Source organism: Cheilinus undulatus, linkage group 15 (assembly GCF_018320785.1).
Source record: "Cheilinus undulatus linkage group 15, ASM1832078v1, whole genome shotgun sequence".
Classification (NCBI taxonomy): Eukaryota; Metazoa; Chordata; class Actinopteri; order Labriformes; family Labridae; genus Cheilinus; species Cheilinus undulatus.
The window spans coordinates 36,261,395-36,284,775 of record NC_054879.1 but is presented as its reverse complement, the minus strand read 5'-3'; the positions used below and the strand labels follow the sequence as shown (position 1 = coordinate 36,284,775).

The 23,381-nt window shown below is 39.3% G+C and overlaps 1 protein-coding gene across 1 annotated transcript in view; it reads left to right on the top strand.

Annotated features, from left to right (window-relative positions):
* inpp4aa (inositol polyphosphate-4-phosphatase type I Aa) overlaps window positions 1-23,381 on the top strand; it is a 30,845-nt gene that overhangs the window by 2,525 nt on the left and 4,939 nt on the right. The window contains exons 2-20 of the mRNA XM_041806420.1: window positions 6,677-6,943; window positions 7,047-7,091; window positions 11,364-11,482; window positions 11,564-11,680; window positions 11,847-11,926; window positions 12,047-12,164; window positions 13,773-13,863; window positions 13,982-14,129; window positions 14,534-14,664; window positions 16,845-16,949; window positions 17,047-17,155; window positions 17,259-17,276; window positions 17,397-17,592; window positions 19,254-19,538; window positions 19,622-19,769; window positions 20,084-20,119; window positions 22,053-22,225; window positions 22,322-22,445; window positions 22,727-22,994. Of these exons, the coding sequence (XP_041662354.1) occupies window positions 6,844-6,943; window positions 7,047-7,091; window positions 11,364-11,482; window positions 11,564-11,680; window positions 11,847-11,926; window positions 12,047-12,164; window positions 13,773-13,863; window positions 13,982-14,129; window positions 14,534-14,664; window positions 16,845-16,949; window positions 17,047-17,155; window positions 17,259-17,276; window positions 17,397-17,592; window positions 19,254-19,538; window positions 19,622-19,769; window positions 20,084-20,119; window positions 22,053-22,225; window positions 22,322-22,445; window positions 22,727-22,994 (2,411 nt within the window). The 5' untranslated portion in view covers window positions 6,677-6,843. The remainder of the gene's footprint in view (window positions 1-6,676; window positions 6,944-7,046; window positions 7,092-11,363; window positions 11,483-11,563; window positions 11,681-11,846; window positions 11,927-12,046; window positions 12,165-13,772; window positions 13,864-13,981; window positions 14,130-14,533; window positions 14,665-16,844; window positions 16,950-17,046; window positions 17,156-17,258; window positions 17,277-17,396; window positions 17,593-19,253; window positions 19,539-19,621; window positions 19,770-20,083; window positions 20,120-22,052; window positions 22,226-22,321; window positions 22,446-22,726; window positions 22,995-23,381) is intronic.

Below are 23,381 nucleotides of genomic sequence, written 5' to 3'. Positions count from 1 at the left end.
GTCAAGTTCTCCCACACTGAACCCATCAAACCATGTCTTTATAGTGCTTGCTTTGTGCACTGGGGCACAGCCATATTGGAATAGAAACAGGCCTTTCCCAAACTGTTGCTACAAAGTTGGAAGCATAGCATTGTCCAGATTAAGCATGAAGATTGTTCTTTACTGGAGATAAGGAGCCTAGCCCAAACCCTGAAAAAAAGCCCCATGCCATTATCCCTGCTTCACTAACGTCATAGTTGGCACAATGCATCTGACTGCCGATTTGTCATTCCACAGAACACATTTCCACTGCTTTATGGTCCAGTGTCGAGGCCTTACACCATTCCAAGTCCATTCTAATGCTTGGCATTGGACTTGGTGATCTGAGGTGTGCATGCAGCTGCTCAGCAATGGAAAGCCATTCCTTGACGCTTCCATCACACAGTTTTTGTGCTTTCATTAATGCTAGTGAACGCTCAGAACTCCTCAGCTTTGGAATCAGCGGAGTGCTTACACACCATGCATGCACCTTAGCAATCGTTGACATCACTTTGGGATTTTACATGGTCTTCCACTTCATAGCTGAGTTGCTGTTGTTCCTAAATGCTTCCACTTTCTTGTAATATCACAGTTGACAGTAGAATATCCAGCAGGGATGAAATTTCATGAACTGTCTTTTTGCAAAGGTGGCATCCATCATAGTAGCACGCTTAAGGAACCCGAGCTCTTCAGAACAACACATTTGGTATCACAAATGTTTGCAGATGGAGACTAGGTGTAGCTAGGTGTTTGATTTTAAACACCTGTGGCAACTGGTCAGATTAAAACACCCGAATTCAATAATTAACAAGTGTGGCCAAATATTTTTGTCAATATACACACATATGTCGCTATTGAAGTAAACCTTATCCATAGATTTACTCTTCTGCACATTAACAGATATTAATGTGCCAAATTCCATCCCATAGCACTTGAGGTTTTTTATAAACATATATTTGTGTGTGAACACTCTGTATCAATTAACTGGCCAAATAACTAATTCATTAATTTGTTAATTAGGCTACCAATTCCTTCATCTGTCTAATCACAAGTATGTTCAGATGTTAAAGATCTTAATGTGTTTGAAAATGTAGACTTTTGGACTGTTAGTGTGGGTTTGTGGAAACGTTTCCTGTATTATCTGGTCTTGTGAGATAAACTGATTTAGCAAGATGACAATAAGCAGACAAAACGGAAAAAAAACCTCCTTTGAACAAAAACAATGACAGCCATGACAGTTTTCTACCCAGACATCATCCAATGTCTGCTTTCGTCTGCCCAGCATTCAAAAATCCAAATCCTATGTGGATCAACCCCACATTTGACATATTTGAATGAGAGTATACCTTTAATTTTGAATGTTAAATCACTTTAATGATAAACAGTCATCTGGTTGTTGCTAATCAATTTTACTACAGCTGATAAATCTATTTATTGATTAATTCTTTCATCACCACTCCCGGGCATTCCCTCTCCCATCAGGAATGTCGCTTATGACTGTCAGACAGATGCAATGATGATAATCAACGCCTCCCTGTGGTTTTACATTAGATCCACTGAGGGTTTCGCAGAGAGCTTCCCACTGTGCTCCAGGCCGTATAGTTTACAGCATGTTATGGATTGTTCCCACAATGACGCCCACACGGCTTAATGAGGCGCTGTAATGTCATCTGGTTTGGTCTCACATGAAGAGCCAAAACAGTGATTAAATTGGCAAAAAGCGTCACACTCACACTTTGGGTTTTCCCTTTGTGGCTCTACTGATCATTTTTGTGCTGTGTTCATACCACTGGGGGACTCAGATTAAAGACCTGTAGCCAGTTTGGATATAAAAAATGGTTGAGCCTGATTAGGTTTTTTAAGTTACCAGGAAATTGATGCAAGGCAGTGTAATAATGTAAAAGTTAAAGTTTGTATTTTGTCTGACTTTAACCATCATTTGAAACTTGCTAATTTGGGACCAAATGAGAACATCTGCCACAACTCCACACTGCAACAAAGCATCTTCACACTGTAATGAAGTTGCTTTACAGAATGTGGCTAAGGTTAGCAGTGCTAGCACCACCAGCCTTCAGTCCTTTTTGCAGGTTAGCATCTTCATCATTGTGCTGAATGTCATCACTCACTGCTTTGGTTATTTATGAGTTTAACCTGACAGGTTATGTACAACTTTTCTCTATTTTATAGATGAAAATAGTCCTAAACCGTGCTGCTAGTGGTGGGCAGCTGTGTTACAGTTTAGACAGGGCATTGACCAGGGTCATGGGCCTGAAAAGATAAAGAATGTTGGTTATTAGTCAAACCAACTTGTAATTCTGGTGCCGACTGCAAAGGGATCTGACTTTAACTGTTTAGCCAGCTAATAGCTCACATCTTATGGTGATGACAGACAGCCCCAGGTAGTCACCTGCCACCAGATCAGCCAGTCGAAATTTGTCCAATAATTCAGTTGTGTGGGGCACAGATAGCCTAGCAGTAGGGCCGGGTTAAGGTAAGGAGGATACTAAAAGATGAAAATTAAAAACGTGAACTGTAAAACTTGATAACCAAACGTTTATTGAGATGACTAAACCGTCCGATTACTGGAACAAAGCTTGTCCTCCATGAAAACAGTGTAATACAGCTAACAAAGCTATGTTACCCACACAAGCTATGTAGGTAACGTAGCTCAGGACTGTACACCTTTTACAGTTTTGCAGATCTCACAAACCCTTATTTTTCACAAAAATAGCTATGTAGCCATTGTAGCTTAAGTTACTGAGCTATGTTAGCAGCATTAACTACATTGGCTTATGCCTCATTTTCTAAAACTAACTTCACTACATTTGCCAACGTTCACACTGCTAAAGCTAAAGTAGCTATATTGGCTTACATAGTAAGGTTAACTATGTAGCAAGTGTGGCTACATGAGCTTTAGCTAAACTAACAAAGCATAAGCGAGCTACTGTTGGCATAACTACCTCTATAACAGGCCTATACATAATTTAATCGTGCATTAACCCAAGACAGTCTGACTGCAGACTGATCATCTCTGATGGCCGCTCTCACAGGCTGTTCATCCAAAGCTAGCTTCTTTTAGATAACAGAGTTACGTAGCTAAAGCTAAGCTCACAGAGCAGCTTTGTAAGCTATTTAGATTCGCTATCTACATAGCACATTAGCTTTAGCTAAAGCTCCTGTTTCTTAAGCTAACTTAGTTACATTGGCTTACGTAGTAATGTTAATTATGTAGTTGGCTTAGCTATGTTAGCTTTAGCTAATGCTAGCGAAGCTAAAGTGAGCCACCGTTTGTGTATCTACTTCTAAAACGGGTCTATACATAATTTCATCCCAGATTAAACCTCTGAGCTTTTTCTGTATTTACTTATGTTGCTTGGTCTGTAATGTTTGCGATGTTTCTAGTTTAATTAAAGTAACTACTACACTTCGTTATGTGCCACTTCCATTCTGATAAAGGCAGCATCTCACGGTGGCCTGCAAGAGGGGAGCCTGAGAGCTGCAGTTTGCAGCCAGACCCCTTACTTAATCCTGTATATGTAGGTTTTAATCTGTAAAAAAAATTCCTGAAGGTTTAGATACTCTTTAAGTCAGGATACTGTAAATCTTCAGGAAAAAATGCAAATGAAAATAATGCCCACAAAAGCCACATTAGCAAACACCTGTGTGTATGCCTGCTTGCCCCTGAGAGACTGTTTTCATTAGCACGTGGCATGTGACGTCAAAACAGATCCACATTTAAAAATAGCCCTCCATTACAGAAATCTTAACACATGAATGCACAGTGCCCCACACTCACTTGTTTTCCTTTTGTTAGTGTTGTATAAAACAAACATCCACTCACTCAAGACTTACAGTACCAGATATAGCCCTGCTTTGTGTGAACATTCAGGATAAGAAAAGAGGAAAATGTGTTCTCCCTAAATGGTTTGAGCAAAGGCAGGTGGGTATTTGTGTAGCACACACACTAAAAGCACTACAGTATAAATGTTAACTGAGTCTGACATGCCACAGGACATGTTTACGTTTATCTCTTAGGGCCCTTTCAAGCAGCTTTCAGCTTAGGTTAGTCATCAGACCGCCTTTTTCTTTCTTCTTCACCTTTTGCATTTTCTTCCTGGTTTTCTATTTCTTTTTCTGTGCTTCTCCTCTGTTGATAGTGCTTTGGAGGAGCTAAATCAACACACTCACAGCTTTTTCATGTTGTCACTGACTCACACTCATGCATTAGTGTTTCCTCCCAGCATCCACAGTGTGCCACACTTGGCACAGCCATAACTTCCTGTCCTCTCACTGTTACACATTAATTTGGCAGGTGCAGAGTTAGTAGAGCAGCTCACTATACTGTTGCTTTTACATTATGAGCCTTGTCTTTGAAATACCAGTGTTGTCCTTACAAGATTCTGGAAAAGTCTGTGTTAATATAGAGTGTTTTATCTTACATTGCCATTCACATAACATTTATGTGACCGTTTGAGGCAGAATCCTCCAGCTACTCAAAATATATCACGTGTGTAAAATATGGATTTCCTGTGGTGGCCTTTTGGTTTAAGCACTGACCTTGGCAGTGCATTTAGAGTAAAACCAGGGGGTCTCTGTCTCCTTCCTGTGTCCTTGTCAGCTCTGAAACAAAAGTTATGGAGCAAATTATATTTGCTTAAAGGGATAGTCTAGTATTTTTGAATTGGGGCTGTTTGAGGTTCTTCTGAATAGCAAGTTTATTTGCCACAAGAGATGCCAGTAAGTGTGCCCCCCTTAAGGAAAGATCAGCTAGAACATGCATATTCAGTCTGCAGATATAGAAAGTGGGGGTTGTATGTAGTACTTGTAAATAGTAAGTGAGTAAATTTCATTGGTGAAGCACCTTTAACAGAACAACATGCTTCACGACAGTTAAAATAAAATGAAAAATCAACAACAAAGCATTAAAATCTGAAACAACACAGGAAAATTGCAAATGAACAAATAAACATTTTTGATGTTCAAATGCCAGTCTGACTCTGCCATTCCAGAAATTTGGCCTTGTTGTCTTGTCGCTGTATACTACAGGTCATTGTCTTAACGCATTCATTTTACCCTCTACCTTTACAAGCCTTCGAGGGCCAGCTCCTGAGAAGCATCCCCACAGTATGACGCTGCCACCACTGTGCTTCACAGTGAGGATGGTGTGTTTGTGGTGATGTGCAGTGTTTGATTCATCAGACCAAAGAACTTTCTCCCACTTGACCATGGAGTCTCCCACATGCCTTTAGGCAAACTCTTGTCGAGATTTTCTTCAGCAGTGGCTTTCTCTTTGCCACTCTCCCATAAAGCTTTGACTGGTGAAGATTCTGGGCAACAGTTGTATGCAGAGTCTCCCCCATCTCAGCTGCTGAAGGTTGTAACTTCTTCAAAGTAGTCATGGGTGTCTTGGTGGCCTCTCCCACTCGTCTCCTCCTTGCACTGTGCTCAGTTTGTGAGGGCGGTCTGATATAGGCAGATTTACACATATGCCAAATTCCTTTCATTTCTTGATGATGGATTTAAATGAACTCTGTGCCTTCGACATTTTTTGTTTGACTTATACTTTTCAATAACCCTTTCTCTGAGTTGCTTGGAGTGTTATTTTCTCGTCATGGTGTAATGGTACCCAGGAATACTGATTAACCAGTGACTGGACCTTCCAGACACAGGTCTTTTTATACTACAATCACTTTAAACACATCCACTGCACTCAGGTGATCCCCATTTCACTAATTGCAAGACTACTAGCACCAATTGGCTGGAGTTCTCATGAATTAGTTCAGTCACTTTAAAGTGAGTGAAAATTTTTTTGTTTAATTGACATTACTTTGTAGAAATTTGTTTTCACTTTGACATTAAGATGACATTGTTTCTTGAGTGAAACACAAACATTTGAGTTGATCCTTTAAGGATTATTAGAGGGGATTTACTTTTGGCTATACAGCAGCAAGGACCCATGCTTATAGAAAAATCTCTAATTAAAAGGAATGAGGAACTAGAATTATTGGTCTGAATTTCCAAAAACCTATAAATCTTTTCAACAACGTCCTTGAAGCTACCTTTGAAATATTTCTTGTCTCTTTGTGTATTCTTACTACAAAGATGCCTCAGTTAGAGTGGCTTTTTCTCCAAAAAAGAATAGTGTTACATTTATCTCATTATCTGAGGATTTAATCTGTGACATGAGTCACATCACAACGCTAAGAAAAGTACAAGAAGCAGCATGACATGGAAGGTGAGGATTCAGTCTGCTGCACTGTTTCACATCCTACAGCTGTGTGAAAAGTCACACTTTTCCTCACAGATTTTTTCCTTTGCTTATATTAGCACTTCATCAAAGAAGTCAAGCACTTTGAGAAAACTGCTCAGCCTCTCATATGTGGTTCATCCCAGCCTTGAGTTTTATGGTGGTCTTGAGAACAAGCATCTTAGGTATTCATTGCGTTAACGCTGTATATTGAAGACTGATATGTGATACTGCTTGATTGCAGCCATTTACAGCCAGTTACAAGCTGTTTTCTAATTTTGTCTTTTCTGCAGAGCTCAGCTGCCATCTTGATAAAAAGATCACATCAGAGTTAAAGATGTCCAGTCTTTCTAGGCAGTTTCCATGGGGACAAAGATGATCACTGTTGCTTTTTTTCTGCCTTTCTTTCAGTTTTATCCATGACCAACGCGTGACCTGTCTTATCAGTGCACAAGGACAAACATCTCAAATAACTGAAGTGACTCACAAGTTTAGATTTTGAGTCTGCCCAGCACTGTTTGGCTCCTCAGCCCTTCTACTTTAAAATCCTCAACCCTAAGCCCTGACGTGAACCCACCATGTCCGGGAAGGAGCGCAGCCCCCGCCATCGGCCATGGTCGGTCTACCGGGCAAACACGTTTGATCTTTCATCTGAGATGATGGGGCTGGCTCTCTCAGGTAACTAAGTAACCGCTGCCATGGTAACCCTTTTTCTTCATTGATGATGAAAAAGCTTGGCATGAAAGAAGAGCATCCTCCCCTCTTTCTCTCTGTCCTACAGGCAACAGTCAGGATCCAGACGAGCCTGTGCTGGAGTTTAGCGTGGGTAAGTCCAAGAAGGTCTGCTTGGAAATACTGCTGCATCCTGCATGTGAATCATTTTTGTGATAAGATTAGTAATGGTCAAAGTGTTTTATTTTAAAAAGCCCATACACTAACCCATAGTGTTCAATCACAGCCTCAGTCTAACGTATTCATATGGTGACCAGTTTTCTCTTGGGTCACTCAAGAGAATTGTGATTACTCTTTTTTTATTTACTGAAGAGATAAAATCTTACAATTATTATACAAGCCCAATTCAAAAAAGTTGGGGCGCTGTAGGTTAAAACAGAATGCTATAATTTGTAAACTTATAAAACCCCATGTTATTCACAATAGAATGTAAACAACACATCAGATGTTGAAGCTAAGACATTTTACCATTTCAGGAGAAATATAAGCTCATTTTGAATTTGAAATGCATTTCAAAAAGTAGGGACAGGGCCATGTTTCCTGTTACTGTGTGTAGCATCCTCTAAACATCTGGTAAATGAGACCAGTTTCTAGTTTTGGGAGAGGAATGTTGTCCCATTCTTTTCTGATGTAGGATTCTAGCTACTCAATAGTCCTGGGTCTTCTTTGGCAGTTTGATGTTTTATGATGCTCCAGATGTTTTCTATCGTTGAAAGGTCTGGACTGCAGGCAGGCCTGGTAAACAGGCCAGTAATGTTACTGATCTGTTGCCAATAAACCTAAATAGTTGCAAAATGCTCCTCCAACTGTTTTTCATTTTTACCTATTACTTTTTTTTAGTTATTTTGCCACCATCAAATTTAAAACAAGCTTTTGTTTTTCCTGAAATGGTAACTGTCTCAATTTCAACATCTGATATGTTAGTAATGTTCTACTGTGAATACAGTATGGATTTATGAGGTTTGGAAATCATTGCATTTTGTTTTTGTGTACATTTTAATCAGTGCCTCAACTTCCTTGGAAATGGGGTTGGACAATTCCTATTTCCTGGCAATAAACCATATATAGGCCCTGGCTGGCTACCAAAAGTTGCTTTTTTCCCTCCTAAAGATGTTCATAAGGGTTGATGTCAGGGATCTGTGCAGGCCAGTCATTTTCTTTAGCATCAGACTCATCTAAATTACAATAATCCTCAAGTGGTCATGACTTTATTGTCCTCACCTTGTGCACAGGTAGACAGTTATTCTAGAACAAGAACAAAGTCCTTGCCATGCTGTTGCCTCAAATTTTTAAGTGCTCAGTCACCTTAAATGTCATTTATTATTCAACAAGAACACGTTTTACTTAAACTAAGCATCTCGCTCACTAGCCTGTTACTTTCCACATCCTAAATCGTCTATGATGAAGATACTGTAATACTCTAATGAAGAATGGTTCATCATGTCGATGAAAACTCATATTTCTGGCATGCTTTGCACAACTTTAATGGCTATGTGCATCATGATGTGAGGTTTGCATGCAACTGTCGATTTCAGATACTTCAGATGCAAAGTTTGTGAGCTGATTATGCAGCCAGAGGCAGTTTAGGTCTCTAGTGTGTGATACAAAAGATGACAGGCATTTAGCTCTGGTTGGTACTCTCCTTTATGGCTGAGCTGCTGTTGTGTGTTGCAGATTCCACTTCCCAATATTTGCACTAGTGCTGGGTGACTTGGACCAAAAATCAAATCTTGGAATTTTTTAGGCAAATGGGGATAGAAATATACTTGTATTTTTTAAATTTAGTTTTTTTGTGGAAAGAAATATCAAATCCTAGTCATAACACCAGAATTAGACACTTTGATGTGATTCTAGTAAACATCAAACAACCCTTTTGACACCATGGCAACAAAAAAGTCATTTATTTATTCAAAAGATTGCAAACTTCTTTAAATTCACGTTTAGTGCATTTAATGCATTAACCGTTTCTAATTCTGAAAAATTGCACTTAACTCACTCACATTGTCTAAAATGCAACAATGATACATTTTCATATTTTTCCCCCCAACTCAATTTAAGAGTATGGATCTAATTTACTCAACAAAAAAGATTTCAATCAATGACGTCACAACATTTGCACAGTATCTCTTTTCTTTTATATCTTGGGCAAATAATGAACACAAGGACATGATATTAAGAAATGAAAGCTGTTTTTCCTTTTCATTTCCATAAAAAAACCCAATTGGTTTGAGAGGTCAATTTGATTGAATGAAATCGTTTAAAATATTTTAATGAATCAGATTGTCAAGATTCCAATTGTCTTGTGAAAAAGAGATTGACACTCCTAAAAAAAACTTTGAAAAAATAGTTGGAACCCCTCAGTCCTCACCAGTTCCAACCAGGCAAATTTTTGAATGTAGATCATTAAGTTTCTTTACTTTTTGATACCACAGATTAAAATGATGGAAACACATGGTTTTTTTGAGTGTAGAACGTTTTGATGACCTAAAATAAACAGAGATGTTGCCATTCAGTAGTGCAATTTGGAATGATGAATTACGTTGCCTTCAATTTTTGATTACTGAAGAGAATATGGGCAGGGTTAGGATTACATTGCTTTTGCTTTGGTATCTAATGGATATAAATATCATTAGAATTTTTCTAATAATATAGATGTTCCTGAACTAAATACATCGCTTAAAATGCCCCCACCACCAAAAAAGTCATAGTCTATAGCAATATTTTGGAAAAACATGAAAAGACCAAATGTTATAACCTTGCAAAGCAGATAGATTGGTGTTATTCAATGTCTGTCATCACACAGAGCTCTGATAAACCTGACCAATCAGCATCATTTCAGGAGAGCAAGGTAGTCAGATGTAGCTATAGTTTAGCAGCATTTTTACTACCAGAGCTGTGCATGCCTGTTGCTTGTCTTGCTACTCTGATTGGCCTGTAATGACTTGTGACGGACAGAATGCTGTTCAGTCATCCTCCAAGAGTCCTTTTAAAAGACCTGCCCTTCCCAGATACTTTGAATGGGAGCTTTCCCAGATTAATATGAAATCTATCCATGCAGTGGGCATATGAAACAGTCTATCTGGCATGTCAGGTTACAGATATTACACACAGGGTTGGACAAATACTTATCACATTTTTGTCAGACAGAGGGACATACTTAAGAAATGGAAAACAGGAATGTTGGAAAAATACATGGACCATTTATTGCAACAAAATCGAGATTTGTCAGATGAAGAAGAAGAGATTAACTTCATGGTTAATTTGAGTCTGTACAGACGATTGCATTTAGTCTGAGATGTTGTTCGTTGATTATTTAGTGTAGAAGTGTGCTCATGTTAAGGGCTGTAGGGTACACAGTTGGTAGAGAAGGTGCCCATATACAGAGGCCATAGTCCCCAACACACTTGTTGCATTTAAATCCCGATTCTTGTGCTGTTTGATGTACATCTTTCCCCATTTTCTCTGTGTATTGTCTCCTGTGACTCTTTAGCTGTCCTATCAAAAATAAAGGCAAAAATCCCCCAAAAATAAGTGTAGAAAAGCATCACTCAAACCAGTCTGTCATTCCCTTTGAGAGCAATGTGCACCTCCCAGCTGGTGCGTTGGTATTTACACAGGAGATCTGATGTTTTGTTACCAAAATAGGTATAAAATCAATAACTGTATTGATTAAAAATGGAATTAAATGACATTGAGTCATATAGACTAAACATTTAAATGGCTTACTATGTGATGAATAAACATGTAACTTTTAGTGAGCCTTCATGAATGTCTTTTCCCCCAGCATTGGGTCTGGCATTATTTTTTTCTCAATCAACATCATCATACAAATGATGTTGTCTTACCTGTTATTACATTTAAAAACATATCAATAAATCTGAAATACTCAATTTAATGCCCAGACAGAGATCAAGCTTGCATCTTCTGACTGTGCCAGTCTTTGTCTATGGATATTTTAAGTGTATATGCACTGGATTTTCTCCTGTTACAAGTGAGGGAGCCCAAAACACTTAAACACAATAATAAGCAGGGGCTTTTTACTGACTTTTAGGCATTTTTGTGTAAATGTTATGTTTATTGATTGTTAGCTGTACCCAAATTCCCTTAAAAATAAATTAGATGCTTTTAGGGATGAGGGATGATGTGCTGTATCAGTCTTCGGCTCAAGAGATGTCTTCATTATTCATATGGAATGACTTTGTTACAATTCAGGTCTTGTTCAGCCTGATAGCATTAATGTTTACAAATGAGGTACAACTCCAAACTACTGTACTACATTCCTCCCATTACCAGGGATTAGTGACCAGCCCACTATTAAATCCCGTGGTTTGTAATCTCCTCCTGTGTTTTTTTTATGTCACTGCAGCCTGTAGTGAGCTGGTTACTCCCTCTCTGGACCGTAAGCCAACCAGCTTCGTCGCTGTCAGCTGCACCACTCCGCCCCAGGCCTTCTGGACCAAGCATGCTCAGACTGAAATCATAGAGGTATATGACCACCCCCTATGTCCTCTTTACTGTCCTTTGTTAGTCTTTGAATCATTTTTACCTCCCTCTCTCTGTCCTCAGGGCACCAGTAACCCCATCTTCCTGAGCAGTGTAGCGTTCTTTCAGGACTCCATGATCACGCAGCAGACTCAGGTCAAGCTTTCTGTCTATGATGTCAAAGACCGCTCACAAGGCACGGTAAGCCCAAACACAGGAGTCAATTTGTGCAAAATCTTGAATCATCTTGTCCTCAAATATCCCCTGAGGAAGGGAATGAAGTTTTATATACTAAATCCTTTACAGTCTACACTCATCTGGATGAAATCCTCTAAATCCTCTGGTTGTGTGTGCTTTTATGTGACAGATGTACATGCTCGGTTCGTCCATGTTTTCTGTGAAAGAGCTGCTACAGGACAAACACCACAGACTACACCTGACTCTCAGGTAACAAGCAGACACAACATGCTGTTCATTATCTTCCATCAGTGATAAAAAAAGACAGCCACTGCTTTCTGGATTTGGGCTCAGGGACGTTTAATTTAACTGGTTGTCACTGTGGATCAGGTCGACGGAGAACGAGCGTGTGGGGAACATCACCGTCATCGCCTGGCAGATAGAGGAGAAGAGAGAGCAGAGAGCTCCTGTGGCCAGATTACAGAGGGGAGACACGGTTAATGGAAGGGTGAGTCAAGTCAGAATGGCTAAGATTTGCAAGGAGACTGAGATTTTTATGTGAAGTGTTCTGATATCAATTTGCTGCTAGTATTTTTTCAGCTCACGTTGGCTGGAAGGGAGAACAGTCTGTGTGGGGGGAACAAGAGCTCTAGGTTATAAATGGTATTGCTATTAGTCTATAAAAACATGTATTAATTCAATTAGCACATGAGTGGTAAAATATACACATTTACTTGACCAAATCAGGAGCCAGTCTCCTTTGTCCATGTTCATATAGTAAGTTTTGTTTTCCAATGAAGCAGAGAAAAAATATGGAAAGTTTAAAGTTGTTACCAGGTTGCAGATGCACTTTAAATAGCTTTTCTTTATAACCTTTAATACTAAAGGCAGCTAGAGTGCCGATAAAAAGTCAGTTAAACAAAAATATGTAAGGAAAAATCGTTCCCCTTTAGAAGTGATTGACCTAATTCAACAGAGGTCAAGCCGATTGGTGCTTTAGTATCACAACTGAATGTGTCTCAAGTGATTGTAGTATAAAAACATCTGTGTCTGGAAGGTCCAGTCACTGGTTGACCAGTATTTCTGGCTACCATTACACCATGAAGACAAAAGAACATCCCCGTTAACTCAGAGAAAAGGTTACTGAAAAGTATATTTCAGGAGATGGATAAAGAAAATCCAAGGCACTGAACACTCATCAAGAAATGTTAGGAATATGGCACATTTATAAATCTGTCTAGATTAGGTCGTCCTCACAAACTGAGTGAGCGTGCAAGATGGAGACTAATGAGAGAGGCCACCAAGACACCTACTCTTGAGTTACAAGCTTCAGCAGATGAGATGGCAGAGACTTCACCAGTCAAAGCTTTATATGAGAGTGGTAAAGAGAAAGCCACTGTTGGAGAAGACTTGTTAAATCTCATCTAGAGTTAACCACAAGGCATTTAGGAGACACCATGGTAAAGTGGAAGAAAGTTCTTTGGTCTGATGAGGCTAAAATGGTGCTTTTTTTGGCCATCAGACTATGTATGTCACAAACACACCATATCCACTGTGAAACATGGTGATGGCAGCATGATTCTATTGGGATGCTTCTCAGGAGCCAGACAAGACAAGTGCAAGACAACTACGGCTTGGGAGAAGATTGATTTTCCAGCAAGACAATGACCCAAAGTGTACAGTGACACAGCTACACAGAAATGTTTTCAAGACAATGGAGAGACTCTGCATACTACAACTTTTGCCCGTGTTCTTTACCAGTCAAAGCTTTATGGGAGAGTGGCAAAGAGACAGCCACTGCTTCTCAGCAGCTGTCTGCTACAGTGCAAGCCTGCAACCTATTTTCAGTCATCTGATAGCAATTTAAATTAAATTAATGCCCTTGTTCATCAACTCTCAACTTTAACTTCATAAGTTGCTAATCGAACTTCAAACAAAAAGGCAATGCACAGAAAATGGAAGTCTTCACAGGAAGTCATGACTCTGATTGCAGCCCGGGAAACTTGGCCATTTCTCCTACTGGCATAGCATTATTCACTCGCCATCTTTTTAAACTTCTTTCCTTTTCATGTGTTGTGATCAGTGACTGAAGAATTATACACTTTTTTTCTGTCAGATGGTTCTCTCTGTTGATGCAAGCCTAACTGAATCCATGGGCATCAAATCCAAGTCTTCATCCCTGTGTAAAGACCCTCTGCTGAAAGCTGGTGAGTGTCTAATGGGACTATAAATAACCCTTCTGAATGACTCTGTCAGAGTTTAATCATATGTGACATCTGGATTGCTATCCAATGATTCACAGCTGTGACTCTTTGTTTGTTTTAGTGTTTGGGGGCGTCATGTCGAGAACCTATCGGTTCCCCACCACAGACGGCAACCATCTCCGGATCCTGGAGCAGATGGCGGAGTCAGTGCTCTCGCTGCACATTCCTCGACAGTTTGTCAAACTGCTGCTGGAGGAAGATGCTGTCAGGTAACATTCTAAACTGCTGATCAAATGACAGTCATTATTGCTTTTTTTCTTTTAATCTCATTTGCTAACCCTAAGTTGAAGGTCCGTACAATTTTGTATTTTTTTTAGAATTTCCTTCTTGTTTATATTTTGTGACCTTGTGCAGATAATGCTTGTTTTGTAAGCACTACAGTTACCTTTATATACTCTCTATATTGTATTTTATCATTTATTTAAGCAAAGAAACATCTTCAGGACCCTCAATGATGCTAATTTTACTAAAAGCTGCTATAGTGTTGGTGTTTCAGGAGTTGTGATGTGTGCTGCATTAAATATAACAGAAAAATCAGTGCTTACTGTAAGTTGTGAGCTCATCATTGCATCCGTTGGGTGTCTTTACTGTAAATGAATGTGTATTTGTGCAGGGTGTGTGAGCTGGAAGAGCTAGGTGAGCTGTCTGCATGTTGGGAGAACCTTAGGAGGCAGATCATCACTCAGTATCAGACCATCATCCTCACCTACCAGGAGACCATAAGTGACCTGCACGAATACAAAGGTTAGAAACACAGACATTCATAACACATCATTAAAACAGCTCATGACATGTTATATGAAAGTAGAGCCCAAATTATTTAAATTGTTAGAAGCAGTTGACAACTTGGAGTGTTGTACTGCCTGTTAAGATCTGAGCTTTTCATGTAAATTATGTGCTTTCTCATTTCAGTCAGGAGCACCTGTCAAAAAACATATGATTTGCAGTTATAAATATTTCTCTTTATTAGCTGTTATTAATTCTGCATGTATTAATTTTGCACGTACTGCCATTATTTTATTCGGTGGTGTGGCTGTTTCTGCCCTCCCATCAAGTAGGAACAGCAAATGTTGCTGCCCTTCTTGTGCCTACAGCCTGAGGTTGAGAGAAAAGCAGCAATAAACCCAGAGCAGAGCATGCATTAATGACAATAGAATGAAATTGATTAGGTCTGATGCAGAATAAAGGAGGAGCTGGGGTGGAGGAGGCTTGGAAAAAAATTTGGTCTGTAGAAGGAGCAGCAATGAGTAGGCAGGCTAGAGCAGCTTAAATAAGGAAACATATGTGTTATTAGCCAATAGCCTGTTCAGAAGCATATCAGCTGGCTGTCAGCTGATGAGGGCTTGCGTGAGATTAGCTGATCACGATTATATGGCAGCACTTGACTCCGTGGCCTGCCTGAACTAACGCTATATGCTCATTTTTTTTGTAAGTGAAGGGTCCACTATTTTTAAGTTTGACCATTATCATTTGTAAGATGGCTTTTTTTCTTCTAACATCACTCTCTCAGGCAACTTCAAAATGCTGTTTATGCTGTGTTTCAGACGTCAAATGTCTATCGGTGTAATTCACTCTTTCTCAGTAATGAGTATTAGGAAAGACAACTTTGTGAAATAAAAGCTGACATAGGAGCTAATTTCCTCTGTAATAATCTAATTTGATTTCTCATTGGCTACCATTACACAATCTAATGATAATTTCCAAACGCATGCATATCTGATTGTGTTATTGCATTATGTGATACTCTCAAATTATTATATGAGTTTTCAGTCGCTTTATAGCTCATTGTTTCCCAACCTGAGGTTTGGGTCCTCCCTAGGGAATGACTTTTTTATGTTCTGGTTGTTAATATACATTTGCACAGATGTATGTTAGCCTACCTAAATATTAGTTTTTTAAAAAAAGTGTTGTGAGGTGTTTTTCTGTTGGGATATCAACAATAAAATTTAAAATCTATATCAAATTTTGACAGCCAAGTAGTAGTTATTTTTGTAAAAACAAAAAAGAAGGGTTGGTCTCAAGAATAATGGGCACAGACTGTCAGAACAGAAATACACCCCCAAAATGAAATGAGATTACATTATTATATTCCAGGAGAAATGCTTGTCCGTTAAAACACTCTAATGCAGCTAAAGTACTTAAGTCTAAAGCTAACAAGCCTACTATGCAAGCAATGTAGTTACATAACTAACATAGGTAAAGCTAAAGCAAACAAAGCTATCTTAGCATATCTTAGATTATGCTTCTTTTGCTAAAGCCAGACCTGTTTTAGAGGGAGTTCAGGAACGCTGGCTTGTTTTAGCTTTTTTAGCTTAAATTGTCATTGCTTCATTGTCTTACAGCTTATGTCTCACTAGTAGTAATGCTAACTATCTAGTTAGCAAATCTTCTTTTACTCTAGCTAAAGCTATAGAACTAAAGTGAGCCACCATTGGGGTTTTTCCGTATTTATGCAATGTTGCTTGGTCGGTAATGTTTACAATGTGGTGATTTAATGAATGTAACAGTCAGACTTTGTGTTTGGATAAAAATAATTTAAAAAAAATCTAAACCATAGTAGCAATATTGTTCTGACAGAAGCAGCATCTCACAGCTGTTGTCTGCAAGAGGGGGCATCTGTGATTTGCCGTCTGCAGTCAGACCTCTCTCAAAAGTTGTTGTATCTTGAAATATGGGCTTAGCATTTGTTCTCTTGTATTCAAGTGAGCATGGTCAGAAAGGGATCAAAAGCTTGGTTTTAACGTAACATACAGTTGTAACCTGATGTGCCATTTTAAATTGGTGAATGACCCTTCTACTGAGAAAGGAAAAGTGAACAAGATAACCAGTCCATTAGCTTTAAATGTATGGAAAAGTTTACATTTCCTCTATACCATTAGTTATCCAAATTCAGAACTCCTTTCCTCTTTTCTCTTCCCTCCCAGGTCCTTCATTTAAGTCTAGTACCTTAAAAGCTGAGAGGAAACTGGAGTTTATTCCTACAAACCTGCACGTCCAGAGAATGAGAGTACAGGGAGAGACCGGCTATGGTCAGTATTTATACTCAAATTCATGTTTGCACATACTGATTAAAAAATCTATTTATTCTGTGTATTTATTTATTTTTATTTCTTGTCCTCTGCTCAGACCGGACTTATGACGTTGTGACCATTGGGGCTCCTGCAGCACATCATCAAGGCTTTAAAGGCTGCGGCCTCCGAAAAATGCTGCACAAGCTGGAAGAAGCAAGAAAACAGTGCGTAGAACAAAAACTAAATAGAATACTGTGCATCATGTCATGGTGTTTTTCTTTTCACAAATAATAGTTTTCTTTTGTGATTTTTCCATTACTCAACCAGGACTCATGGGGATGAAAGGTGAGATTATTTGTGGTGTGTTAACAGTTTTTTGTTTTTGTTTCTTTTTTTTTTGCTTGCTATTTCTGTGTTCCTTATCTTACTTTCTACTATGTCTTCTCTGTCTCACTCATCATCCAGCTCTCAGAGCTCTGGCAGTTCTAGCCCAAAAGGAATGATGTACCAGCCTCAGGATATTGTGAAAGCAAAGGAGCTGATTGGACAAATAAACACTCTAAAGACACAAGTGTGTTACTACACTGAGCGTCTGTCTCGAGCTGCCAAGGAGAAATCGGCCAACGCTTTGGAGAGAACACTAGCCATCCTCACAGAGAAGGTGAGAGAGGAGGAAAATGCTATTATGTCTCATCTCTGTTAAATCGTTTTCTTTATTCATCCTCTTCTTCGAGGCTTTTACTAATTCTTTGACTTTTTATCTCAGCTTTTATTTCCTGGATAAAGACAGTGTGCTCTTGTGAGCTAAAAATATCTTTAAAATCAATACCAGCAGTCATGTGAAGTCAAAAAAGGACAAATGTAATACTGTACAGCTGATGAAAGAACGTGTTCTCAGTCTGGATCCAAATAGAGACCTCGACTAACAGCATCGTCAGCAAACCTCTGAGTCACACATACACTCATGCACCAAAATAATTGCTTAATTTGAAGAAAATGGGATAAGACCATCTCAGATGGTCTCTAATTAGGAGAGATTAGTTAGATCAGGTCAGAAAGGCAGGGAGAAAACCTGAAATACAAGCCGTAATAATGGGATAATAACAGCAACAGTAAATGTGTTAGTAGCAATAAAAAGGCACTGAAGAAGAGTGAATAGAATAATCATGTAATACTTACATTTATACATTAGCAACCTAACATTTCTTTGCTAAAAAGATACAGTAAATGACTATTGCTATGTTAATAGTAAAAAAAGCTGTGCAGGATAATACACCTTCACAAACTGATCTGTAAGGTTCATGTGACCTGGACTGATCAGTTTAGATTTGTCCTGTACAACATCAGAAAATCACAAACCTTACCTGTAAGAGCATGCTACTTCGCTCCCGGCTCCATAAGTAAATTGCAGCTGCATGACTGTGTTCAACTCATATCCCATATTGCCGCTCATATCAAATTCAAAATCCTGTCATTCACTCACCAAACATCAAAAACAGCTCCTCTTTACCTGAAGCCCCTCCTCTTGGCCGTGGGTCCGCAACTGGGACCCCTAAGGGGAGGGGGCAGAGATCTCGGGGAGGTGTGGGGCTTTGTCTCCTCTAAGCTTGTCAAAATTAGATTGGCATATATTAACTAAGATCATAGCAAAGCCTTACTTAAATAGATTATACAAATGGCTTTTGGTATAATAACCATATAAAAACGTATTTTCTTTGGGTTCTGTCTATGAAAAAATTAAAACTGATGTTGATTTTTGGAAATAATCTATCACTTTTTAACACTACCTGGCACTTTGTTTCCCATTACACTTAATACCTTGATATTACCTCCTCCACATACGGTAGGTGGGGTTGTCATAGCACAGCTGTATGAAACTGCTGCAATGTCCAATGCAAAAACAATGGATAGCATCAAGAAGATAGTGTACCTGACTCCGTATGTGGCTTTTTGTCACAGCAAGGAGTCAGGTTTTGTTCCAGAGACAATTGTGGGAAAATGCTAGAACTGCAGAAAAGTTTATGAAGTTACACAGCGGTATGAAGCCACAGGCAAGAGGAGTTTGACTCCCATGTTGAACATCCCACTCGTGACGCCCTGAGTAATGATAATCTCTGAGTATTTAGTGGTTAGCAGTATTTTGACGTCACTTTTTTACAAACCTTTTTATACATTGCTGGTTACATATGCAGAAACATATGTATTTAAAAAAATTCATGAAGTAGATTTTTCAGAAGCCTAAGTATTTCATGCCTTATATTGGAGCCAAAATGAAATCTTGCTTATGTTTTATCCTCTCTCTGGTCTCTTGCCCATCTGCAGACTCGTCAGTTGGTGACCGTGTGCGACTCTAAGCTGCTGTCCACAGCCATCATCGCCCTGGCAGCTGCTCGCCCAGAGTTCACCCAGCGAAGCACCCCGTCCCCTTCCTCCTCCTCCCTCTCACCCTCCTCTCGTTCCCCATCACGCTCCCCTTCCCGACCCAACCCAACCTCACCGTCTCGCTCTGCCACCTCACCGTCACGCCGGATTTCCCCAACGGACAGCAGCGAGGGGATAAAAAACAAGCGTGCATCGTTTCAGGCAGATTTTCACGAAGAGGAATGGGTATGTAAAGAGTCCATGTGCTTTATCTATGTAAATGAGCATTCTTTGAAATCAAACTATTTTGTGATGGGTTTTGTGTGCAGGAGAAAGTTTGGCTGAATGTGGACAAAAGTCTGGAGTGTGTAATTCAAAGAGTGGACAGGCTGCTGGTGAGAAGCACACTGCAGAGCGACAGCAGTTCTGAGGACGTCTTTGAGCTCGCCACCGAGGAGCCGAGCAGTGTTAAGAAAGGTGCAAACATACATTCTGAGTAGAGAGGGTTTTCCTGTTTGATGTGTGAAAGAGGCACAGTCATGAACCACAGCCAATACAGAGATTAGAAGCTGGATACATTAACATCATCATCTTCATTCCTTCACCATACTCTAGCATGCCTTTACACTGTCTTCTTTACATCTGTAGGTTCAGTCTTTTTCACTGTGTTTGGGTGTTTCTAGATGGTGTGAGTCCTAATATAACATTAGGTTATATTTGTAATGTGATTATGTAACAGGAAATACAGTTCTGTTCTCATCCAGATATACAATGTTTTCTTTTACTTACAGACAGCAGCCCAGAGGTAGTAGAGAAGACATCTCCAGGTGAGAGAAATTGTATCTTTACAAATTAACCTGTAGTAGAAGGGGGACTGATCTGTTTGTTGCTATGACAGTTTAGGTGACGGATAGATATGTTTATAGTGGCCATGAAAAAAAGTTACATGAAAGACTGCTTTCAATTTCTATTTCTCAGGGTGCTCAGATTGAGTTTGTTTCGAGCTACAGATATCTTGGTATTTTGATTGATCAATCCCTGCGTTTTACTTCTCATATTCAGCAGCTGGTAAAATGGCTAAACTGAAGCTGTGTTTTTATTTTTGGATCATATCCTGCCTGGTTTATAAATCTAAAAAAAACTTGCTAGTGACACTTTTATGTCAGTGTTGGATTATGGTGCAGTGTTCATTTTGTTGACTAAAACTATGACTAAATGTTCGTCTACAGCCTTTTTTTTCCATGGCGAAAACTAGACTAAGACTAGCCAAAGATAGATCTGTGATGACTAAAACTGACAAAAATAAGTTTAGTTCTCGTCAAGATGACTAAAAACTAAACTAAAATGTAATTTAGTTTTGATGAACATTAAAAATCCATGATATTTCTCCACTGTGGGTAAATCTGTCAAAAAACAATGCATCTGTATCTCTTTTGCATCTCAGCTGTAGAAAGCAAGGACCCCAGGTTTGGCAGGATGCATAGAACACACTACCATGACTTGGTACCAGATTTAGGCAAGAGAACACTTACTTTGACTAAAAGTAAAGACTAAAATGTGAGAACTTTTTTATGGACTAAAACTTGACTGTAATGTTTTTGATATTTCATCGACTAAAACTAGACTTGAACTATAAAGGGTAGAAATGACTAAAATGTGACTAAAACTAAAATACATCTCATCTAAATACTAACATTAAAAATAGCTGTCAAAATGAACACTGTTATGGTGATGTTTTGTACATGCATGCTTTGTCTCAGAGTTTGCATGCTCTAGACACCATGTATCATGGAGCTTTGAGGTTCATAACTAACTTTAAATCCCTCGCTCATCACTGTGTGTTGTATGATGTGGGATAGTTTTCATTATTTACACTTAGACTAAAACACTAGTATATTCTTGTCTACAAGGCTATTCTTGGCCTTCTCCCCTCCTACCTTTAGACCTACATCAGTCAGAAGATTGCAGGATCTTATAATCCTCGTTTCCAGGATCTTTATTTGCTGTCTGTCCCAAAGGTCAGAACTGAACTGGGAAAAAAAGGTGTTTAAATTTGCTGCTCCCTCTGCCTGGAATGATTTATAAAAAGGGTTGAAACTCAATGAACTGATCTCATTGGACATTTTTAAGAGAATTTTGAAGGACTTGGAGGCAGATACATCTGGCTTCAGATGCTTTGATTGATTCATAAATATGGCTGATTCTAGTAAATAGTTGGTACTTAAATTGTTATCATGTGCCTTTGATGCGTATGGACTACATATCTTGTATTATGCTGTATGTGTATGACTATTTTTTTGTCTTTCTGGAACTATGTTCTCTGTTCCAGGACACTTTTGAAAAAGAGATTTTCTCCTGATTAAATAAAAGTTAATTTAAAAAATAAATAGATAAATAAAATACACAGCACTCATGAACTGCTACTGGAAGCTGCCATTCTCTTGCTATTTCTCATTAACATTTTGTGCTGCTTAGACTGGCCACACAAAAGAACATTTTAAATCTGACCCAAGAGAAGGTTTAGATTTGTGAAATCCTTCTGGCTAGTTGTGGAATATGTCACAAAATTAGAAAAATGTCTAAATAAAAGAACAGGCACATTATGGAGAACTGCAAAGCTTGTTTTCCATCAGTTTTGCCTTGTGCTAACAACTATTGCATCACCAACTGATCAGATAATATTGTTATATATTACTGACACTGATTCACACACACTTTAGTATCTTCATGTGTGTATTTAACCCGTCTCTGTGCCTACAGGTGAATGGAGCGACGCTCTGTACCCCCTCCTCACCACGCTGACAGACTGTGTGTCTCTAATGAGCGACAAAGCAAAGAAGTCCATGGTGTTTCTGCTGATGCAGGACAGCGCTCCCACCATTGCCATGAGCCTCACCCTGCAGTACCGCCGTGATGTCGTCTTCTGTCAGACGGTCTGTCATCACCTTATATGCCTTGACAAGCATTCTGTCTTTCAGAGAGATAAGAGTGTGCGCTAACAACATGAACATTTGATGTGCTGCTTACAGCTGACAGCGCTGATCTGCGGCTTCGTCATCAAGCTGAGGAACTGTCTGTGTGACTCAGGCTTCCTCAGGCAGCTGCACACCATCGGCCTGCTGGTGCAGTATGAGAGCCTGCTCAGCACATACGGTAATGAGCGTGTGTCGCTTTCTGTGTGGGGGCATGTGTGTTGTGTAGGAATGTATCATCAAAAAAAAATAACAAAGGCCTTAGAAAATGCAGAGATTTAGATGCTCAGATATTAGCGTATACTGTTTTTCTTTTCATCTGACATTTCTAAGACAATCAAAGAAATAAACAATATGAGATTGTTTTAGATAATAATGCCAGTGTTCTCCTCTTTGACATATTTTGTTTGTGAATTCTGAATTATTATCAGAACTGTTTGTATGACTCCTTTTTCCTTACAGGTGAGGAGTTAGCCATGTTGGAGGACATGAGCGTCGGAGTGATGGACCTGAGAAATGTCACTTTCAAAGTCACCCAGGCGACCTCTGGTTTCGCCCCAGACATGCTGCCAGTGATCACAGGAAACAGGAGCGGCTTTAACGTCAGAGTCCCAATGCCCGGGGTGATGTTTGACACGCTGCCTCGAGAGATCCAGAACGGGATGCTGCTGCGTGTGCAGCCAGTCCTCTTCAATGTGGGGATCAATGAACAGCAGACGCTGGCTGAGAAGTGAGTCACTGAGATGTGACGACAGAAGTGGTTTGAGGTTAAAGGGCATGAAAAAAAGCATGAAGGGCAGAAGGGGGCAAAGCAGCAGGATATAGAAATTTTGGTTGTAAAGATTTGATGGTCCGATGGTTTCTCAGCTTAGCTTAGCATGTGCAGGGTCTTTCATTAGAAGATAAATATATAACTATTTAAAAATGTAAATGAGAAACTGTTTACACTTTGATGAGGCTGTGAAATCATGGCATTCTTCTTGTGTTAAGTGGTAATTTTCCAGTTTCATTCAAAATCAGACTTTGCTGTCAATGTCCAGATGGTGGGCTCCTCCCTTTGGATGTGGAGTGAGTCTTTGCCCCAAGTGAAGGAGCTCAAGTATCTCTGGGTTTTATT